A 20,955-nucleotide genomic window follows, 5' to 3' on the forward strand; every position below is an offset into this window, starting at 1 on the left:
GCATTATGCAATATGCCATTGAATATGATCGTAATAATATCATAAAATAAATTATAAACAAAAACATACACTGTGTTTATATATATGTACAAATTTTAAATTATATTCGTCTCTTATCGTAATTCTCCCAATACACAATAACATTGTATTTGAATAAGCTTAGTTATTTTAAAAACCTAGTTTCTATATCACAAGTTGAAAATTAAAGCATCTGTTGCATATACAATTTTCTTATGTATCAAATATCTTCTTTAAAAAAAACGATACCTTACCTTTCTCTAAACCAACATATTTATCATACTTAAAAAACTAAGTTTGGAAGTAATTAATGGTTCGTTTTTAAAATTAGTTGTAATTAAGAGCGATTAATATTGAGCTTAATTATATAATCCTAAAACAACTATAAGCTTGATTAAAACACTTATAACCTATAAACTCAACCAAACACGGATCATACCGAAATAAAAACGTATAAATCTTATTTATGAAGATAATCCCCACTGCAAATCCAAATCCAGCTATATATATACAGAATCCCAAATAATGAATATATACTATATATATCTATGCACACACACACACATCATACTTAAAAAGCATTTCTTCATCACATGCAACCTCCCTTTATTTGCTTCACAAGTTGACTCTCTCAAGCCTCAAAATCCCATTACAATATCAAAAGTCAGAAACCAATCCCCCACAAATCCAAAACCACTTTTCTTGCTCTTCACATTTCACAACTCAGTCAGAAATAAAAGAAGCACACAAAGAAGAAGAAGCAAAGGTGCTTACTTTTGCCACCGCTATATATGATTTTCTCATCTCTCTAACTTCTTTTCATAATCATGTACACAAAATCTTCATTCTTATAAATATATATATATATATATATATATTCACTCATTATACATTTTACATGTCGAATAATAGGTTCGTGGAAGATATGCATCGATCGGCGAGTCATTCGGCTGCTCGATCCTCGGAGGAATTCTTGGTGAACTTCCCATCATCTGCATTGAAAGGTTTCGATTCGAACCAGAATCTGTTAGCAGAATACGATGATGAATATGTGGTTTCTGACGGCTCGTCGAAGATAAAGCCTTCGGCCGGAGAGAAAGCTGTTCATTTAATCCCACTGGCTTTGATTTTCTGTGGTTTGGTTCTTTGGTGGTGCTCACACCCTGTCCAATTGCATTAATGCAATCATCTTTTATGTACTTTCTTCTTCTTCTATGTTGAAAGTTGGAATGTGGGTGTAGACTAGTGCTGTGTAATTTAACCAATCATAATGGTTATTTACTATATATACATATACATATAATTGTGGCTGAATCGCGTATGTTTAGAGGGGGAGTTTGACGAGTAAACCCTAACTATTTGCAGCCGCTACGAGCTGAGATTTTATAGTTCTATTAGGCGACGTTTATTATTATTATTATTATTATTATTATTATTATTATTATTATTATTAGAAAATGAATGAATAATTTTAAAAATCACATGACGTTGGATTCGAACATGAGATATTTGACCACCATAGACCAACACATGCTCGTTTGGAACATTTACTTTTCATGATTAATAAGATAACTGAATGTTTTTATCTTCGTCACAAGGATTTCCCTAATCCTACCTATTTACTTTTCATATTTTATAAGACATATAATTAAGTATTGTTTATCCTCATCACAAGGATTTTTCTAATATTTTCATTTAAGATTTATTAAATTATACTCTTTTAATTGAATATGGATCAAATAAAATTGTCACAAATTATCAAAATTATAAAAAAAATCGTGAAATATCCCAAAATTCCAACCCATCCAAATAAACCACCTCTTACAATAATCTATTTCATTGTTCGCTAGCTTATGCTTAAGTACAGCCGCTAAAAAACTTTTAAGTTGAACTTTTTCATAGTGATTTGTTCGAACTTTTCTTTGTTGATCTGACTATAGTGTTGAATTCTTATTCAGTCCTCGTAATAAAAGCAATAGATTTAAAACAAGTATACTCCAAATTTCGTCATAATAGCATTACTTCAACGAAAACAAAACAGAATTCTTATTCGTAAAAAATAATATTGAAGCATATGTACAAAGATAATTAATGCTGAAGAAATTAATCTTATATCTCGTCTATAATAAACTAGGTTTCACACCGACGTAGATGTGCAGGGGCCAAAAGCTTCAGACGACAACTTGCAGATTTCTTCACTGAGATCTCTACATTGGAGAGAGATGAAGCAACTGAGTGATCGTATTTAGTAGAGCTTTATCCTCGTCTGAATCGGCATCCGACAAATCGGGCATGACGAGAGGTCTTGCCCGCATTCACAGCACGTCTGTTCGACACAAGAGAGCAACGAAGAAAGAATCAAGGATGCTTATATACATTAATTGTATCTTGTTCGACATAAGTAACAAAAAACGAGCAATTTTGGTACCTGGTGTCCACAGCCAAATGCCATATCCTTTGGTTCGGTGATGCAAATTGGACAGAGCTGCGACGATAAAGAATTGAAGTTTATGGCTCATGCATAGCACTTAGGAGGCGTTTGGCTGAGTTTATAAGCTCTTCAAAACAGCTTATAAGATGCTTAGGAGTTTATAAACTGTTGAGAAGTGTTTGGCAAAATAAGCTTCTAAACAACTTATAAATTGCAAAAATTAGCTCCAACAGCTTATAAGATTCCTAAAATATAAGCTCTTCAATCCCAACTACTTTTTAATACATATTTTAGGCAACAATCATTTTATAAAAATAATCCTACCACCAATTTTCTCTCTTCTATTTTCTGTCTCTAACTTACAATTCGCTCTCTAACTTATAATCTCAATTATCCAAACATTTTGACAATTTAAAAGCTCTTGAGAGATTATAAGCTTTTAAAAGATCTTATAAGAAGTTGGAGCTTATAAGCTCTTTAAAATAAGCTTAGTCAAACACCCTCCTCTTAAATATATCAAATTCATTTCCAAAAGAATAATGGACAAATATGGGTTTCTTACATGGTTCTCGGAAGCATGGCTTCCAGATTGGCTGGTTCTAGAAATTGGTTCGCGTGCGCTAGAAGAAGGTGCACTTGGCTGGAAACTGTTTGAACGGGAAGGTTTTGGTGAGGAGAAAGAAGCTGCACCGTACAGAGGAGGAGGCAGAGGAACCCGATCTACACCTTTCCCTCTTGAAGCACTGGCCACGTTTCGATTATAGTAAGAGATCGCAACGAGAATTCCACAAAGGGACGGAAAATAAGTAACTAAATAGAGTGCTCATGAATTAAGACAAACCCAAGAATGTTGAGCTCCAGTGTTGCTTTGTATTGAGAAGGTATTTCCATCAAAGCTGAAAGTGCAAACTCAGCCTCTTTCCGGGGAGGATCCATATTTTTCGACATAATTTCTGTGAAGTTTACAAACTACACTTACCAGAATAAGTAAACATAACACAATATGTTAATTTTTTCAGAAAAATTGTCATCAAGAGAGAGTTGCATGAGGTTAATCTACCTGAAAATTGTCGAAGGCACGAGCAGGAATATTATCGTCGAATTCCCTCATCATATCCCAAGGCCCGTCTCCAACACCCACTAATATTATCGACAAGGGGTACTCGCTGTAAAATAAACAATAGAGCAAGACAAAAGACCTAACTTGGTTCAAATCGTTATTAAAATTAAGACAATTGCTCGTATGTCGTTTAACTAAGCAGTAAAAGTACCTCGCTTTGACAATTGCATCAACCGTTTTCTTCTCTTGGGGACTTAACTGGCCACGATCAGTGTCGACACTTCTTGTGACCTATCATTAGATGAAATAGGAATCTAAATAAAAATTCAGAAATCTAGACATCTATATGCGAGTTGTTGCATTTGGTGGAAATTATACAAGATCACTTGATTTTGAAAACATTTATAAACAAGACTACGGCCAAAAACAAACTCTTTATAAACACAAAGACCCAAACATTTCGATGAAAATCCCAATTTATACCGCTTTTCATGGACATAGATATAGATCATTTAGATAATGACATCAACAAGGACCAGTAATCTATTTCTTTTTTTCTCGGTAGAATATTTACCTGCCCATCAGCTATAATCACTAAAACATGGTACTGGCCACCGCTTTGTTCCACAATAGTTATAGCCATTTCAATGACAGGAGCAAAAGATGTCGGCCCTGTAGAGAAGAAAAAGAAACATTTGTACCCAGAAAGACCATTCAGCAAAAGGTTTAAATCAAAAGACTCGGACATCAACCTGCAAGTCGTAATTGGGGAACCAGTTCTCTATATCGTGACATTACTTCCTCAAAACCCTCACAAAATCTCTCATCGGGGAAGAAGCTGAAGACTTCTTGGTCATGTGTTGAAGCTGTCAAATATTATAATAATAATAATAAGATCAAGACCAATTTTAATGCTGCAGGGTGTCAGAACTCAAAAACAATCAGACTCTGGAGGATATACCATCTCCAAATCCAAAGCAGGGAATCAAATTGTCTTCATCAAATTTGGATAGTGTTCTTCCGATGATTGATATGGCTTGTTCATAGGGATTTTGCTCATCTCCGATGTGGTGCAAACTTCTCCTATGAAAAGACCTGGCACCTGAGACCCAATGAAATTGCAATAAACCAACTGATTTACTTCCAAAACTTTTATTGCCAGGGAGAACTGACAATACCAGTCCACTCATTGCTCTTTGTGAAATCAATACCAACAATTAAATTTGAGGATTCCAGACCAGCACGTGCAAGGGCATCGGTAACCTACAGCAACCGATAAATCATTGAGCAGAGTCATTCGATAAATTACTTCTAGAAACCATTCAGAAAGTACATAACATAACAGGACAAAGTTATTTATAAAAGCCGATTGATGTCCACCATTATTGTACAAACAAAAAAGGAAATCTATCAAATGTATTTGCTGGCCACATTGAACCTGTACTGCAACATTAGGCAACTAATTTACTGAAGCTTTGACATGCTTTCCTAATATTTTGGTATATTACATGCAGCAGGACAATATTGCCAGATTACAAAATGCATTAGACCTATCAAGATTCAAGACAGCAAGTAACAATCAGGAAAAAGGAAGAAGAGTCTTATGTTGAATATCCACCTCCATTATCTCGTACATCATTTAATATAACCATGTGTAAAAAGTCTTTCCTTCCATCTTCCTTGTTTCAGTTACTTCTAAATTTAAAAATTCAGATATACATAAACTGATTCGATTACTTTGATACAAGGATATGCAAGAACAGTTGTACCTGATCTATGTTATTGTAATTGTCATCTATTCTCGAGTACTTCCTCTCCAACCTTCTCTTAGATTCCGGGGGTGGATCACCGTAGCTTGGAGTTGGAGGAGCATAGCTGTGATTAGGCTGAGGATATGATGACTGCGGATAGGCATGATGGCTCCATGAATTCGAACTGGATGCATAAGATGAGTACCGACCTGAGATTGACCTTTTCGAATTCTTGGCACCCATTAGCTCTTGAACCTAAAAAGTTACTCTTTCATTGAAACAATGTACTCGAACAGAAAATTCATTTTGCGCACCAATACAACATAAGCATGTATCATAGTTTTTTATCAAACTAATATTTAGCATTACTCTCTTGGTCTCCTGAAACCTGACTTCAATATCTAGCGCAATCTAAACTTCATATTATACCCATCCAACTAGGCATCGATGCAACTACACTTGGCTCGAACGTCTAGTCCAATTGGGATTTTTATTAGGCTCATTTTTACATCAAGAATTTCTCTATGAAAGGAACATGTGAGATTCAGATAGTAGATGATTAAAAAAAAGGAAATATACTTGAACTTATACAAATAAGACAACCGTTGCCATTGACTACAAAACACGCTTCCTTGATAAATTAAATAAAAGGTAAATTTCTTCAGTAGCATTTCAACCCACATCTTTACAAAGTCCAATTTACCAGCAAAAATAATAAGAGCGCACATGAATTCTAGCAGAATCATAAAAAATCAAAATCCCCCACCAAAAGAAGAATCATGGGAGAAACCAATAATTCTTCCGACTGAAATAGATTTGAATACCTAATATAATTCTTACTCCAAGATTGAGTCTTCTATTTAATAGAACATATACAAGCATACCAGAAAATTTTTGGCATACAAAAACCAGTATGGAAATTTTTAAGCTCTAGAATCAGCTCATTCTTACTGCATCTGAACATATCAAAATCTTTTCAATGTAAAATAATCATGGAAAATTATTAGAGAAAAAAAAGTATAGATAACCGAACATAAAAACGGAAATACGACGGTAGAATTCAAAAAAGAATTTGTCAATATATATTACAGAAAAACAAACCCATCTGGATTAATTAGCAGAAGATTCGAAACGGCCAGAAAAAAATCAAAAAGAAAGAAAGCTATAAACGTTTTTACATCCGTTCCATTCTAGTAGAGATCTTCCTCACCTCGTTAAGAAACTCTCTGCATTTTCAGCATTGGCTGGCTCTGAGAAGATGGGAAACAACACTCTAAACTCTGTGCATTTGAGTGACCGTGAAGAGAGAGAGAGAGAGAGAGAGAGAGAGAGAGGATTAAACTACACCAGTTGGTGGGATTGTGAAAGTTTTTTGTCGTATAAAGTCGCACGTGATTTTTTATTAACCTGTTGCTTAGTTAAATAGAGTACTCCACACCTCTTTGCCCGGTTTAGATCAGGTTAAAAAATAATTAATTTTAATAAAATAATATTAAATTTTTAGAGAATCCCTTTATAAATATATAGATCTTATTAATATTATAAATTATTAATAATTGTTAGAATATAACACTTATGAATATTATGATAATTTATTATATAAACATATTATTGAATTATCTTTAGCTTTATCATCATCATAATCTCTAATAATATCGGTCATAATCTCTAAGAATATCAGTCACAATGAATTGATACATACATATATTTATTTAATTTAAATATTATTTATCATTTATTTTTACACGTTATAACTTTATTTAGAATTATAATTTTTAAAACTTAAAAAAAAATAGTTAGATAGTTAGATTTTATAGTTAAATTAATAAAATCTTTAGATCCAAAAGTTTTTCATTTATCCAGTTAAATAGTTAGATTTTATAGAATATTTATCTGTTTTAGGATTCTAAAAAAAGTTTCAGATATATATCAAATAGCTTTTAAATAAAATAATATAGTTCATTAATATATAATTTTATAGCAATTTAATATTTAATAAATTAATATATTCTCCTAAATATCCTTCAACTATAATTAAACATTCAGGAATCCACCAAATCCTAGAATTGCCAGAGCAACTCATACTTGTTGGATCCTCCAAGAATTGCCAGAGCAACTCCAAGAGGTTGCAGCAGCTACGTGTTATTGTCTTTGAACCAAGCCTTCCCCAACTCTTTCTCATAAAAATAATTTGATTTTTAATCGGTTTTTCCTCCATTTCACTGTTTTTCTCTTTAATAATCATAGAATCCCTTTTCTATTAAACTTTTGTTATCCCTATCCTAACCGTATTCTAATATATTCTCGTATATAATTCTATTATATATGAATAACTGAATTTATTGAAATTAATCTTAATTTTATATCTAATTAGATTCACCTATCGTTCTCTTTTCTATAATAATAATAATAATAATAATAATAATAATAATAATAATAATAATAAGATTGAATTTTTGCAAGAGGCTGAAGAAATGCACTGAAAACAGAGATCTAGGGAAATTGGTTGAATCTTGGCGATAGAAATACTAAATTCTTTCAATCGTTTGCTTTTGAAAAGTAAAGAAAGAATAGAATCCGCAGGATGCTGCGAGATCTATATGGGGAGCCGAAAAACGAAGACAAAGATAAGGCTCTTATTATCCAAGCCTATTTTATGGATCTGTTTAAATATACTCAACCGGGGGAGGAGGATTTTGAGAAGATTACTAGGCATGTGACTAAGACTCTTGATGACACGGCTCGTGCTATTCTTGCTAGTCCTTTCACGAAGGAGGAAGTTAGAAGGGCTATCTTCCAAATGAACCCACATAAGGCCCTCGGCCCCGATGGTTTTTCGTCGTTGTTTTTTCAGAAGTATTGGGGTGAGATCGGGGCGGATGTGACTTATGATGTTTTTTGCAGATTCTGAACGAGGGTGCGAGTATAAAAGATTGGAACAAAACTCACATTGTGTTGATTCCTAAAGTGAAAAAACCATCTGAAGTCAGTGAGTACCGTCATAAGCCTTTGCAACACCATTTATAAGATCGTGACGAAAGCCTTGGCAAATAGACTTCGGGTAGTGTTTGGTGGTATCATTGATGACACCCAAAGTGCTTTTGTTCCGGGGAGATTGATTTCGGATAATATTTTGGTTGGATACGAGTGTATGCTTTGGTTAAGAAGCCAAAAGAAAGGAAAGTTCGGCTTCGTTGCGGCTAAACTAGACATGAGCAAAGCTTACAACCGGGTCAAGTGGGGCTTTCTCAAGGCTATGTTGGAGTCTATGGGCTTTCCTCCCTCCTGGATTGTTCTCATTATGGATTGTGTTTCATCAGTGGAATTCACGTTCATCGTGAATTCCAGAGTTTATGGTTCAGTGATTCCATCTCGGGGGTTACGGCAAGGGTGCCCCCTATCTCCTTTCTTGTTTGTTTTGTGTGCGCAGGGGTTGTATTCAACTTTAAAAATTTTCGAGGAGCGGCGTTTATTTGAAGGGATCAGAGTGGCGAGAACTTGTCCGTCGGTCACGCACGTATTTTTCGCCGATGATAGCTTATTATTTTTTAAAGCCACAGAGGCTGGAGTGATAGCTATTCGAGAGGGTTTGGATTTTTATGCTAAGGCTTCGGGTCAGGTCATTAATCTCGACAAATCGGCAGTAAGTTTCAGTTTGTGTACCTCTTCTAAAAACTTAGAGAAGGTGGTCGATATCTTGGGCATTCAAGAGACTCAAGGACACTCTGTCTATTTGGGTCTGCCCACTGTTATTATGCGATAGAAAAGGGTCCAGTTTGATTTCTTAAGGGAGCGCATCTGTAAGCGCTTGAGCTCTTGGAAGTATAAGCACTTTTCGGCAGGGGGTAAAGAGATGTTATTAAAATCTATTATTCAGGCAATCCCGACCTATACTATGGGGGTGCTTCAATATTTCAGATGGTGTGAGGCGCGATATTGAAAGTGCATGCACTAATTTTTGGTGGGAAGAAACTGATTTTGGGAAGAAGATGCATTGGACTTCCTGGAAGAACCTGTGCAAACAGAAATCCAAGGGTGGGATGAGTTTTAAGAATCTTGAGGCTTTTAATAAATCCCTCTTAGCTAAGCAAGCTTGGCGACTGATTAAATTCTCAGATTCTTTGGTGGTTAGGATCATGAATGGAAGATACTATAAGGATGAATATATTATGGTTGTTTCCCCACTCTCAAACTCTTCGTATGTCTGGCGATCTATTTGTTGGGGAAAACAACTTTTAGCTAAAGGCCTTCGGTGGAAGATAGGGAACGGGCTAGTTGTTCGAGATTTTGTTGATGCCTGGATTCCGGGTCACGGTGAAGGGGTGGCTGTTGAGAATGGGATTATTGATACTATGGCGCTCGTTGCTGATTTCATCCTTCCTAACAGGAAATGGGAGCTGAAAGTGGAAAGCTCTTTTTTTTCCATGAAAGTCGAGCTATTTTGGCTATTGATCTCGATCGGGATACAGGGTCTGACATGCGATACTGGTGTTTTTATGAAAAAGGGTTATTTCAACGTTAAGTCGGGCTACTTAACAGAGATGGGGTTTTATTCTCCAAACCCAAGCATGACGTCTACTGTCGGCACTAAACAATGGATCTGGATTTGGGAGCGGCATCTGCCGCCCAAAATCAAAATATTTTTATTACGTGTGGTGAATGATTGGATTGCGGCTGAAGTTAATCTTCAAAAGCATCACATCCCTACTATTGGGGTTTGCTACTTGCAAGGCCGATTGGGGGACTACCAACCACTGTCTTCTTTTTGTAATTCAGTGAGACATTTGTGGAAAGAGACATGTTGGTGGCCTTGTTTGAAAGATTGCTCCCATTTATCTATGATAGACATCCTCTGTAATCTGGGTATGAATTTGGAGGTGGTTGAGTTTGAGTTTTTTTGCATGTGTTTGTGGTGGATTTGGTGGAAGTTATGCGAGTTAAAACATGGGAAAGACTTGGTGATAAACATGCATTTTTACCTCTAGGTGTGTCATTTTTTATGCTTAGTTGTGAGGATTTTGTGTGTTTGATGGTCTATTTGAGCTTATATTCGTTTATGGTCAAGAACTTGTTACTTGCTTGTGTTTGAACGAATTTTCAGAAATAATGAAGCAGAATTTGGAAGAATTGGCTGAAATACAAGTTGTAGTTCATCTCAATAGGAGTTCGTGAGCATAAACGGATCATAAATCGGAGTTCGGACGAAGGAGAACGAGCCAAAACAAAATTTCTGCGCAAAGCTGTCAGGAGTTCTATTTCGTCACGCGGGCCAGCCATGCGGCCGCGCGACGTGGCCGCACGAGTCGCCGTGTCTCCCCCCAAAATTCGTTTTTTTAGCGATTTTGGGTATTTTTGAGAGCTACAAGACCTAGGGCATATAAATACTCCCCAATAACTTATTCTCTGGAAGTTTTTATCACTTTGTATCATATTTTACTTTTCCTGAGAGCTGAGAGAGACGGAGGACGGAGCCAGAGCAAGAACTGAAGATTCTCGATTCTATTACGGTTTCATTGTTGAATGTTTTACAGTTTTATTGAGATATTGATTTTTAGTCATATGTCTATGTGTGGCTGAAATCCCTTTTTCCCAGGGTTTAGGGAGTAAACATGGGAATTTCTGACTGTTTGATTCAATTGATTGAGATTGTTTTTCCTTTCTATGTTCTTGTTATAATTGTTTGTTTTATTGATTGGCCACCAATTTAGCATAATCATAGGTTTTAATTTGAGATCGGGAGATGATAATTATTACCTGAACTAAGAACATATAAAACATTTATTTTAATTCTAAAGGGAATTGATATTTGTGAGGGCGTTAATCCTATGAGCTTTTAGGAGTTGCATGTTAGAAGTGCGATCCGGGGACGGTAGCCTTGCATGTAATCAACGGTTTGTATGCCACGGGAGTGGGTATGGACTAGCTTAGAGATTGCCTTAGGAATCGTCTTATTAATTGAATTGAACATGTTAGTTAGGAGAATCTGTTGAAACGTTTGCCTTGGGAAATCTTCTCTTATCTGTTTCTCCGTATTTTCATAGTTTGATTTATTTTCTTTTCTGTTATTTATTTATTTTGTTTTCAAAACCAAAACTCTAAATTCCGGTTATCCAGATAGAGGATTATAATTTAGGAAAGGAATTGGTTAAATCAGTCTCTGTGGAATACGACCTTGCTTGCTACTGTACACAATTGCACCCGTACACTTGCGGCGTGTTAAATAAAATAGCGAACAAGTTTTTGGCGTCGTTGCCGGGGATTGATTTTTATCAGTACTATCTGTTGATTATTTGATACTAATCTGATTTTTTTTTTGTTATTTTTATTTATTTTCTCTATTTTTCTTTTGGTTCTTATTTTTTGGTTCTGGAGTTTTTCCAGGTAGTGCATGAGCAGCTATGGAGATTTTTGATAGCATGGGCACTACATGCTATCAATGGCCAGCCGAGAGGGTATATTTGGAGAATGTTGCTGCCACCACAAATTCTAATTCAGTTACTTTGTTAGCCACTCAAATCGCTGCATTGTCTTCCAAGATAAATGCTTTGAGTATTGCTAAGATGGAGTCAGCTGTGAAAAATCCGATGATGATGGAAGAGGCAAATTTTGTCAGCAATTGGAATTTTAGGAATTTTGAGCAGGGTGAATTTCAAAGAGGACAACAGGGAAACAATCAGAGTGGGCACCAGTTCTATCATGGAGGGTGCCCACATCCCAATTTATCTTATGGGAATCTAAATAATGAGCTTTTGGCTCCATCAGGCTTCTCTGTCACCAATGGAGTCATCAATGAGGAGAAGAAGCCTAATTTGGAAGAGATGGTGATGAAATTTATCTCCAAGTCGGATGAGAGGATGGAGAAGCTTGAATCTACCACCGCTGCTTTGGGGACTCAGATGAAGGCGTTTGAGACTCAGATGACTCAAATAGCCACTGCTATTAGCAATTTATATCACTCGGGCCAATTCTCAAGCAATACCGTAGTGAATCCAAAAGAGCAGTGTATGACCGATGAGCTCGAATGTGATACTTTATATGAAGAGCCTCAAGCGATAGAAGAAGAGCAAGAAGTTCGGAAAGTTGAGATGAGCTTGGAGGATGAAAATTTTAAAAGTGTTGAAGAGCGCAATGTCCTAAATGTAGTCGACACTTGCATCGACAAAGGGAAATCATTGAAGGCTTGTCTCTTTAGCTTTTATCTAACTCCATCTTTTGATTTTAATTTTGATTCATCTAATGAACACTTTTTGGAGTGTGGTAGTACTTTTGATTGTTCACAGGATGGCCATAGTTTTCAAGAAATTTTGAAGGTTGGAAAACCACCTTATCATTGGTTCGCAACAGATGATGTACTCAAATTTGATGAAAAGTAGCCACCACCTACACCTGCTGGATCGTCGAGCTAACGACGTTAAAAATAACGCTTATTGGGAGGCAACCCAATCTTGGTTAGTTCGTTTCTTTTTGTTCGCTTGTTTGTTTTTGTACCCCACAATTCCTTTTCAAACTTATTCTCCTTGGTGGTGAATAAGTTTGGGGGGATGTGTCTTTGTGGGTGCACTTTTTGTTTTAGTTGTTTTTGTTTTGTCGTTGAGTTTGTTTTAGTCTTGCCTTGGTAGTTTCTCTGTGATGTTACCTTGATGATGATGTGAGTAGTGTAGAGATTGTTTGGATAATTGGCTTATGATGATTTTTGTTTAAAACTTGTGAAATTGCATGTGTTTGTGTCGATATTGTTGAGATTGAGCATGAATGATGAATGATAAGCATGGTCTCTATGTGTTTGCAATCAATGAAATAAGCTGTGAGATTTGAGCTTTGACTGTCACCATTTTTACAGTCTTATTTCTTATTCTTGAGTGATTGTTCGAGCATGCCTGTTTCTCACTAGAACTTGTCTTGGTTTCTCCCTCGAGGTCACATAGTGTGCTTAATAACTTTGAGATGATAGAAGGCCATCTTTGCTAGCCTATTTATCCCTTATTTGTCCTATATCTTTATATGATCCTAGTTCACCCCCTTTGAGCCTTATTTTTCCATATTCTTTGATTTAGCTATGGGTGGAAGCTTGGAGACTATTTGATGGGAGATAGTTGGCGTTGCGGAGATGAGTGATCATGAATTGTAAATTTTGTTCTTGATTGAAAAAAATCCTAGTACCCTGACTTGTTTGAAAAAAAAAAGAAAAAAAAAGAAAGAAAGAAAAGAAAAAAGGAAAAGAGTTGAAAAAAGAAAAAGAAAGAAAAGAGGTACATAGAATGCTTTAGAAAGTCATAATGTCATGAGGAATAATTGATGAGTTGTGATGGTTTTGTATTGAAAATTTTGGTTTATGGGAGGTGGAGGATTGTGTTGAGTAAGAATGCTATAAGGTTGGTGATTGTGCTACATTGAGAGTATTTATTAGTCACTTAGCCAAATATATCCTATCCTACCAAAGAGCCTACATTACAACCCTCAATAAAGATCTTTTTGATCTTGGTTATAGGAGCACACATTGAGTGGTGGAGATGTGAGACGATTGACAAGCTTATGGTTGAGTACTTGTTCTGCTTGAACTGAGCGTATACACGTCCATGTTAATTGATACACTTGAGAGTTGAGAGTTCTTATATTCTATTCTATATCTTTTTGGCTAGGATTGCAAGTCATTGAGACCATAATTTGAAGTTTGTCATGAGTATGATATCTTGATGATAGGAGATACAAATGCATGTTGGTATTTTTATTGACAAATCTGAAGCCACAATGTTATCCACTTTTCTCTGCGCTCTTGTTGATTCATTCTTGGTTCATATTTGTTTTGTCCGAGGACGGAAAATAGTTCAAGTTTGGGGGGTTGATAAACATGCATTTTTACCTCTAGGTGTGTCATTTTTTATGCTTAGTTGTGAGGATTTTGTGTGTTTGATGGTCTATTTGAGCTTATATTCGTTTATGGTCAAGAACTTGTTACTTGCTTGTGTTTGAACGAATTTTCAGAAATAATGAAGCAGAATTTGGAAGAATTGGCTGAAATACAAGTTGTAGTTCATCTCAATAGGAGTTCGTGAGCATAAACGGATCATAAATCGGAGTTCGGACGAGGGAGAACGAGCCAAAAAAAAATTACTGTGCAAAGTTGTCAGGAGTTCTGTTTCGTCACGCGGGCCAGCCATGCGGCCGCGCGATGTGGCCGCGCGAGTCGCCGTGTCTCCTCCCAAAATTCGTTTTTTCAGCGATTTTGGGTATTTTTGAGAGCTACAAGACCTAGGGCATATAAATACTCCCCAATAACTTATTCTCTGCAAGCTTTTATCACTTTGTATCATATTTTACTTTTCCTGAGAGCTGAGAGAGACGGAGGACGGACCAGAACAAGAACTGAAGATTCTCGATTCTATTACGGTTTCATTGTTGAATGTTTTACAATTTTATTGAGATATTGATTTTTAGTCATATGTCTATGTGTGGCTGAAATCCCTTTTTCCCAGGGTTTAGGGAGTAAACATGGGAATTTCTGACTGTTTGATTCAATTGATTGAGATTGTTTTTCCTTTCTATGTTCTTGTTATAATTGTTTGTTTTATTGATTGGCCACCAATTTAGCATAATCATAGGTTTTAATTTGAGATCGAGAGATGATAATTATTACCTGAACTAAGAACATATAACACATTTATTTTAATTCTAAAGGGAATTGATATTTGTGAGGGCGTTAATCCAATGAGCTTTTAGGAGTTGCATGTTAGAAGTGCGATCCGGGGACGGTAGCCTTGCATGTAATCAACGGTTTGTATGCCACGGGAGTGGGTATGGACTAGCTTAGAGATTGCCTTAGGAATCATCTTATTAATTGAATTGAACATGTTAGTTAGGAGAATCTGTTGAAACGTTTGCCTTGGGAAATCTTCTCTTATCTGTTTCTCCGTATTTTCATAGTTTGATTTATTTTCTTTTCTGTTATTTATTTATTTTGTTTTCAAAACCAAAACTCTAAATTCCGGTTATCCAGATAGAGGATTATAATTTAGGATAGGAATTGGTTAAATCAGTCTCTGTGGAATACGACCTTGCTTGCTACTGTACACAATTGCACCCGTACACTTGCGGCATGTTAAATAAAATAGCGAACACTTGGGTCTGATTGAAGTCATGTTGTCTAACTGTGCGCATTACATTGACTCCTTCAGGGAAGCTCGTGGTCATACGGATTCCCAGATGCGCCTTCTGCCGAAGGAAAGAGATCGGCGATGGATGCCACTGAGAAAGCATATGCTCAGGTTGGACGTGGACGTGGCTCGAAGGGATGGGGGAAGTGCATCTGGAATCAGATTTATGATTCAGAACTATAAAGGCGAGCCCCTTGTTGCGGGTGCTCAAAGGATTGGTTGCACTACCTCTACCTTGATGGGAGAGCTCCATGCTATGCATATTGGTATTGGATACTGCATTCTTATTGATATTGATCCCATTATTGTTTATTCGGACTCGCTCTTGGCTATTCATGTCGTGAAAGAAGACCGGACAAGCAAGGGAGCGCTTTGTAAGGATTTGTTTGACGCATTTTCTCACACAAAAAAGACATGTGTTGTTGTGATGAGGAGTAATATGTTCACCGATAAAATCCACAAACTTGCTGCCCTTTTGGAGGCTTTCATTGCGCCATTTCTCTGCAAGGGCCAGAGTGGCAGCCTATCTCTTCCTTTGGACTAAGCGGGAATCGGGAGTAGGGATGGTGTGGAGTACCTGAGAGAGGGGCACATCGACATCGTCTTCAACATCCACCACTTGAATGGTGGACTTCCCTCTGCTCTGGCCGAAGCCGGAGCCCCCTGCCCTCTGGTTGTCCGGGCTGAACATAGTCAGCACCTCCATGTCCTTTCCCTTGCTCGGGGGGAAGTGCTGCACTGGGGTGGTCTTCTCCGGAACAATTGGTATCATCTGGGAGATATCCACCCCAGGATCCACGGGCTGCCCAGAGCCCTGTCCCCCCTCGCCAGAGGGACGGTCGACTGAGAGATCAGCCCTGGACTTGTTCCTCCACGACATCCCTGCAAACAAATAAGAATTTATCAACCAAGGGAAGGTAATAAATAATTTGTGCATATTTACTAACACCTAATTTTACCTGTAGAGCGGCGGGGAAACAGGGGAAACAAGCCGGTGGCAGCTAAGGCCGAATTACTCTCAGCCAGCTCCTTACAAGGAAGAGGATCATCTCTATTCAGGGTGTTGAGGAAGCCTATTACACCTAAGTCAAAATCGGTGGGCTTCGCCAGGGCAGGAGGCTTATAGCTGGTCCTAGACTCATGCCATAACAGCTCCTGAGCATCAAATTGACGCCAGGAACCCCGGTTGGTTTTCACAAAGCAATAAAAGGCTATGAAGCCTTTGTCGTGGGAGTTGAGGGAATTAAAGAAGGTGGTGGGATAGGTTTTGCGGGCGGCGAAGCTGTACAAAGGGTGGCCCTGCCACCGTAGGGTTTGGGTTTGAAGAAATAAAGTAGCGGTGTCTTGAACACCGTGAGTTGTGCAAAGAATATGGAAAGAAAACAACCTCCGGAGAGCGGAGGGGGCCACCTGGAAGAAGGGAATTCGGAAATTATTGCAAACCTTTACTAAGAGGGCGGGAGGAGGAAGCCTTAAACCAGCATCCACTTGGGCACGGAAGAGGGAAATTTTGTTCATATGTAGTTTAGTGAAAGGCTCGGAGGCCTTGGAATAGGGTTCAAACGTCAAGACCTCCGGACATTGACACCTATCAAACATTCTTTGCATCTCCGCAACACCTAGGCGGGATGGAGGAATGGTCTTGGGGGATTTAGGAGCGGAGGGTTGAGGCTCAGACGAAGCAGGGGAATCTGGGGGAGAATTAGGGTTGGAAGGAGGGGGAGAGTTAGTCGGAGAAGCTACAGGAGAGGGAGAAGGGGAAGGGGAGAAGTCAGGCTGGGCAACGGAGGTAGAGGCCATGATCGGATAAAAACTTAAAGAAGAAAAAGCTAGGGTTTTCACGCTCAATCAGAGCACCAACAAATTCCCAGAAAATATTCTATACTAAACACAAGTATCGGGAGAGGAGGATACGCGATTTACCTAAACCAAATACTTGGAAAAGTCGACGGAGGGGTCTGGAGGAGGAAGGTCACAGTGTACTCGCCGGAACAGGAGGAGGAGAATCGCCGGAACAGGAGAAGGAGAATCGCCGAAAATCGAGAGAGAATCGCGAAGAAGTGAAATGGAAGAAGATGAATAGTGAGGATTTGAATCGCCTAAGTATAACGTACGCGGGCAACCACCAACATGCAGGATGAACGACACGTGGCCTCAGGAAAATAATCAATGGTCAAGAATTTCTACGGAGAGACGAAAGGACGCGAAGAGTAAAAAGTAACCTCGAAATACGGGAAAGTACACTGTGAAAGGACGGGCAGTTAATACGAATGACGTCAGCCACGTAGGTGATTACTCTGACTAGGTTACTCTGTTCCAGAGCGAACTAGTCAGACCAGAGGGGGGAGTAGCTGATGAGGAGTAATATGTGCAGAGCAGAGAAATGATATGAATCAGAGGAGCGGGCTTTATCAGAGAAATGAGCTTCACCAGTGGAATGGACACGTCAGAGAAATGGACTTTGTCAGAGGGACCACCTTTGCTAGAGAAGTCATCCTTACCAGAGGAGCGGCTCTCGACAGAGAAGCGACCTTCGCCAGAGAAATCACCAAAAGAGCGGGATAAGCTCCCGCCCGAAGGCAAATTTACTACTATACCCTTGATCACGCAAGGCGCATGCATTTCCATCGAAATTACTCTTGTACCCTTTACGTGTAATCTATAAATAGCTGCTATCGCGTACCTTGTAATCTTACGTTATCCTTACTCTTAATACTACAGCAGTTTTCTCTCGAGCTCTCAATTTTACTTTCCTCTCTCGATTTTCAGCAACACTAGGTATAACTCATAGTTTTACAATATTTCACCGATAAAATCCATAGTCATTCAATCGTACATCACCATGTTGATTTTTTCATGTTTGTAGGGAAGCAAATTTTGTTGTTCACTCTTTAGCGAAGTTCGGTATTTCTTGTACTAGTGTTGTTATTGGGACGTCTAACTATCCTAGCTGGCTTCTAGATTTGATTCATCATGATATAATATAAGCTCCAGTTTGTTTTCTCAAAAAAATTAATAATAATAAAATTCTTAAGGCATCCATTATAGAGAGTCAAGGTGGGCTCATAAAAGTGGTTCCCACCATTTAAGAGCTCACCATCTACTATGAGAGAGCCAACACTTCAACTCTTAAATTTTAATTTTGATATTAATTTTATTTTATTTTTATTTTTATTTTTAATATTGTTTTTAATTAAAATTAATATTAAATTTAACAACATAAATTTCATTGAAATTAAAATTTATAATTAGTCTATTAAATTTCTTTTTTATTCTTGTTGCTATGGTCTGAAAAAATATCACAAATTACAAATCAAAAAAGGCAAGCGCAACCAAGTCTCTATATTGAGGGTAGGATTCGTGATACTGATCTCAGTCCATACAAGTATTTCTTAAAGTATTAGTATTTATTAATTGTTACTTTTGTGTAACCAATAATTACCTGTATCATAAAAGTAAATATCAAATTCGTCCAAAAAATAATAAAATAAATATATTATTCTTAATTATGTTGCCTTATTGAAATTCTAATGTAATGTTGCAATATTAAAAAAATTAAAATATGAATATCTTAATATATTTGATTACAAATATTCATAAATATATAATGAAACAATATATTCGCATGACCATTTTGAAGAATGAAACATAATATTTGACCACTAATTGAAAAAATGCAAGATTTGACCATTTTTTACATTTTATGACTGTTTTGCCCATAATTAGGGCGGACCAGATTCTAGTTAGATTCGGGTTTGCAAGCGGTTTAGGCACACATGGCACTACTAGTGCCATTAGTGTCATATACTCAGTGCTGCACAAATGTTACTTATGGTCATATTAGTGTCATACGAATATTTTTCAATTAGTGGCCAAATATTATGTTTCCTTTTTCAAAATCGTTATTTCAAAAGCGCTCTCAATATATAATTATGATATTTTTTATATATTAAAATATAGCAATATTTTAATGATCAATCCGTAGCTAATATATTACTCCCTCCGTAGCCAAGATTATGTAAAATTGCTTGCAGCACAAGATTTAATAAAATTGATGATGATTTTGATATAGTAGAGAAATGGTCCTACCACTTTATGAGATATGTGGTTGAGATTGAATTTTGGGTGGGTTTTTTGTAAATAAAGAGTGTTAGTAATGATAGAATATTAAAGAGGATGGTGGACCCATTGCCTAAAAAGGAAAGTGACATAATCTTGGCGGACACCCGATATAGTAATTTTTACATAATCTTGGCAGACGGAGTGAGTATAAAAATATTTTAGATATATATCAAATAGATTTAGTGTAATATCTAACAAATTAATTTATATTCATATAAATATATAATATATAATTTATAAAATTGACCTTAAAATAAAATATATAATAATAATAAACTAGGCGATTTATATTTTGTATCAAGACACTTTTTCTGATAGTATGAATTAAAATGCGTTAATTTAGTACCCATTTGAAAATAATGAGAATATAATTAGTATAGATTAAAATGTGATAATTAGTACCCATTTGAAAATAATGAGAATAATAATACTACATCCGTCGATAAAAAATAGTCCTAGCAAGGGACGACATGAGTCTTAATAAAAATAATTAATGTATTGTGAGTGGAGAAAGAGTCTCAGTTAAAAAATAGTGTTTATAATGATAATTAATTGTATTGGTTAGTGGAAAATAAGGCTCACCATGTGATAGATAATTTCTAAAAATTGAAAAATGACTTATTTTTGTGAATATCCCAAAATGGTAAAAATTGACTATTTTTTTTGTGGACGGATGGAGTTTGGTTATGAAGATCTGTAGTATTATTGTCAGTCTTGCTGCGTTGTTGGCCATGCAACTAACTCTTACAGGAGGTCTAAAGAGAGCAATGACAGTACGGATCAGGTTAAAGGAAAAGGATCCGGAGATGCCTATAGACAACAGCAGCGCTCTGATTGGAAACAGGTGGGACCTAAGCAAACTAGCTCTACTGCTCCTTTTGACGTTGTTGCTTCTGAGGATGGTGTGATTCCGATTCCCACGAATCGTGACCCCTCACTTTGGGATGACGAGATGGATATCCTCTCGAACTGCCAATCAATGGAAGACGTTGACAGGGGCCCGATCGCCATCACTCGAACCACAAATATTGATGAGGATGTGCCACTTCCACACAATGTTTCACTTACTGCTACACATCACAACTCTGATATTGGGAGTGATGGAGCGACCTCTTCTCATTACATCTCCTTCAAGCGCTCTCATAATGATGGTTCTGTCATTCTGGAGTATGATCCGTCGCAGCACCCTGACTTAGAGTCGCTTCGGAGGGAGGTGGTCTCTAGGAAAGCAGCCATCGTTGCTGATGGTCGGTTTCTGACTGAGTTCTTGGACCGTGTTTCTGAGGCCCAGGTTAATGGTGCCGTCATTCAGAGTTTTGTTGTTTCAAGCTCTTCGTCTGAGGCTGCTAAGATTATGTCTGGGGTTTCTAAGCAAAAATGGCGAGATATGGTAGATAAAGAGGATCCTCCTGTGGGGGATGA

At 37.1% G+C, this 20,955-nt stretch overlaps 1 protein-coding gene and 1 long non-coding RNA gene across 2 annotated transcripts; one reads left to right on the forward strand and one right to left on the reverse strand.

The window, feature by feature from the left end:
- The first annotated feature begins 606 nt into the window (after positions 1-606).
- On the forward strand, positions 607-1,332 carry LOC131004454 (uncharacterized). Its single transcript, XR_009095021.1, has 2 exons — positions 607-784; positions 931-1,332. It is a non-coding gene; the product is annotated as an uncharacterized LOC131004454 (long non-coding RNA).
- A 679-nt stretch (positions 1,333-2,011) lies between these two features.
- On the reverse strand, positions 2,012-6,679 carry LOC131004444 (E3 ubiquitin-protein ligase RGLG2-like). The gene is made up of 12 exons (XM_057931142.1): positions 6,471-6,679; positions 5,279-5,515; positions 4,688-4,772; positions 4,471-4,611; positions 4,262-4,375; positions 4,084-4,181; positions 3,721-3,800; positions 3,510-3,615; positions 3,291-3,418; positions 3,012-3,192; positions 2,447-2,503; positions 2,012-2,344 (listed from the first exon to the last, which is right to left on the reverse strand). Exons 2-12 carry the CDS (start codon positions 5,501-5,503, stop codon positions 2,264-2,266), a joined length of 1,296 nt encoding a protein of 431 aa, XP_057787125.1. The 5' UTR covers positions 5,504-5,515; positions 6,471-6,679; the 3' UTR covers positions 2,012-2,263.
- Positions 6,680-20,955: the final 14,276 nt, after the last annotated feature.

This window comes from Salvia miltiorrhiza, unplaced genomic scaffold (genome assembly GCF_028751815.1).
Source record: "Salvia miltiorrhiza cultivar Shanhuang (shh) unplaced genomic scaffold, IMPLAD_Smil_shh original_scaffold_399, whole genome shotgun sequence".
In the NCBI taxonomy this organism is placed as follows: domain Eukaryota; kingdom Viridiplantae; phylum Streptophyta; class Magnoliopsida; order Lamiales; family Lamiaceae; genus Salvia; species Salvia miltiorrhiza.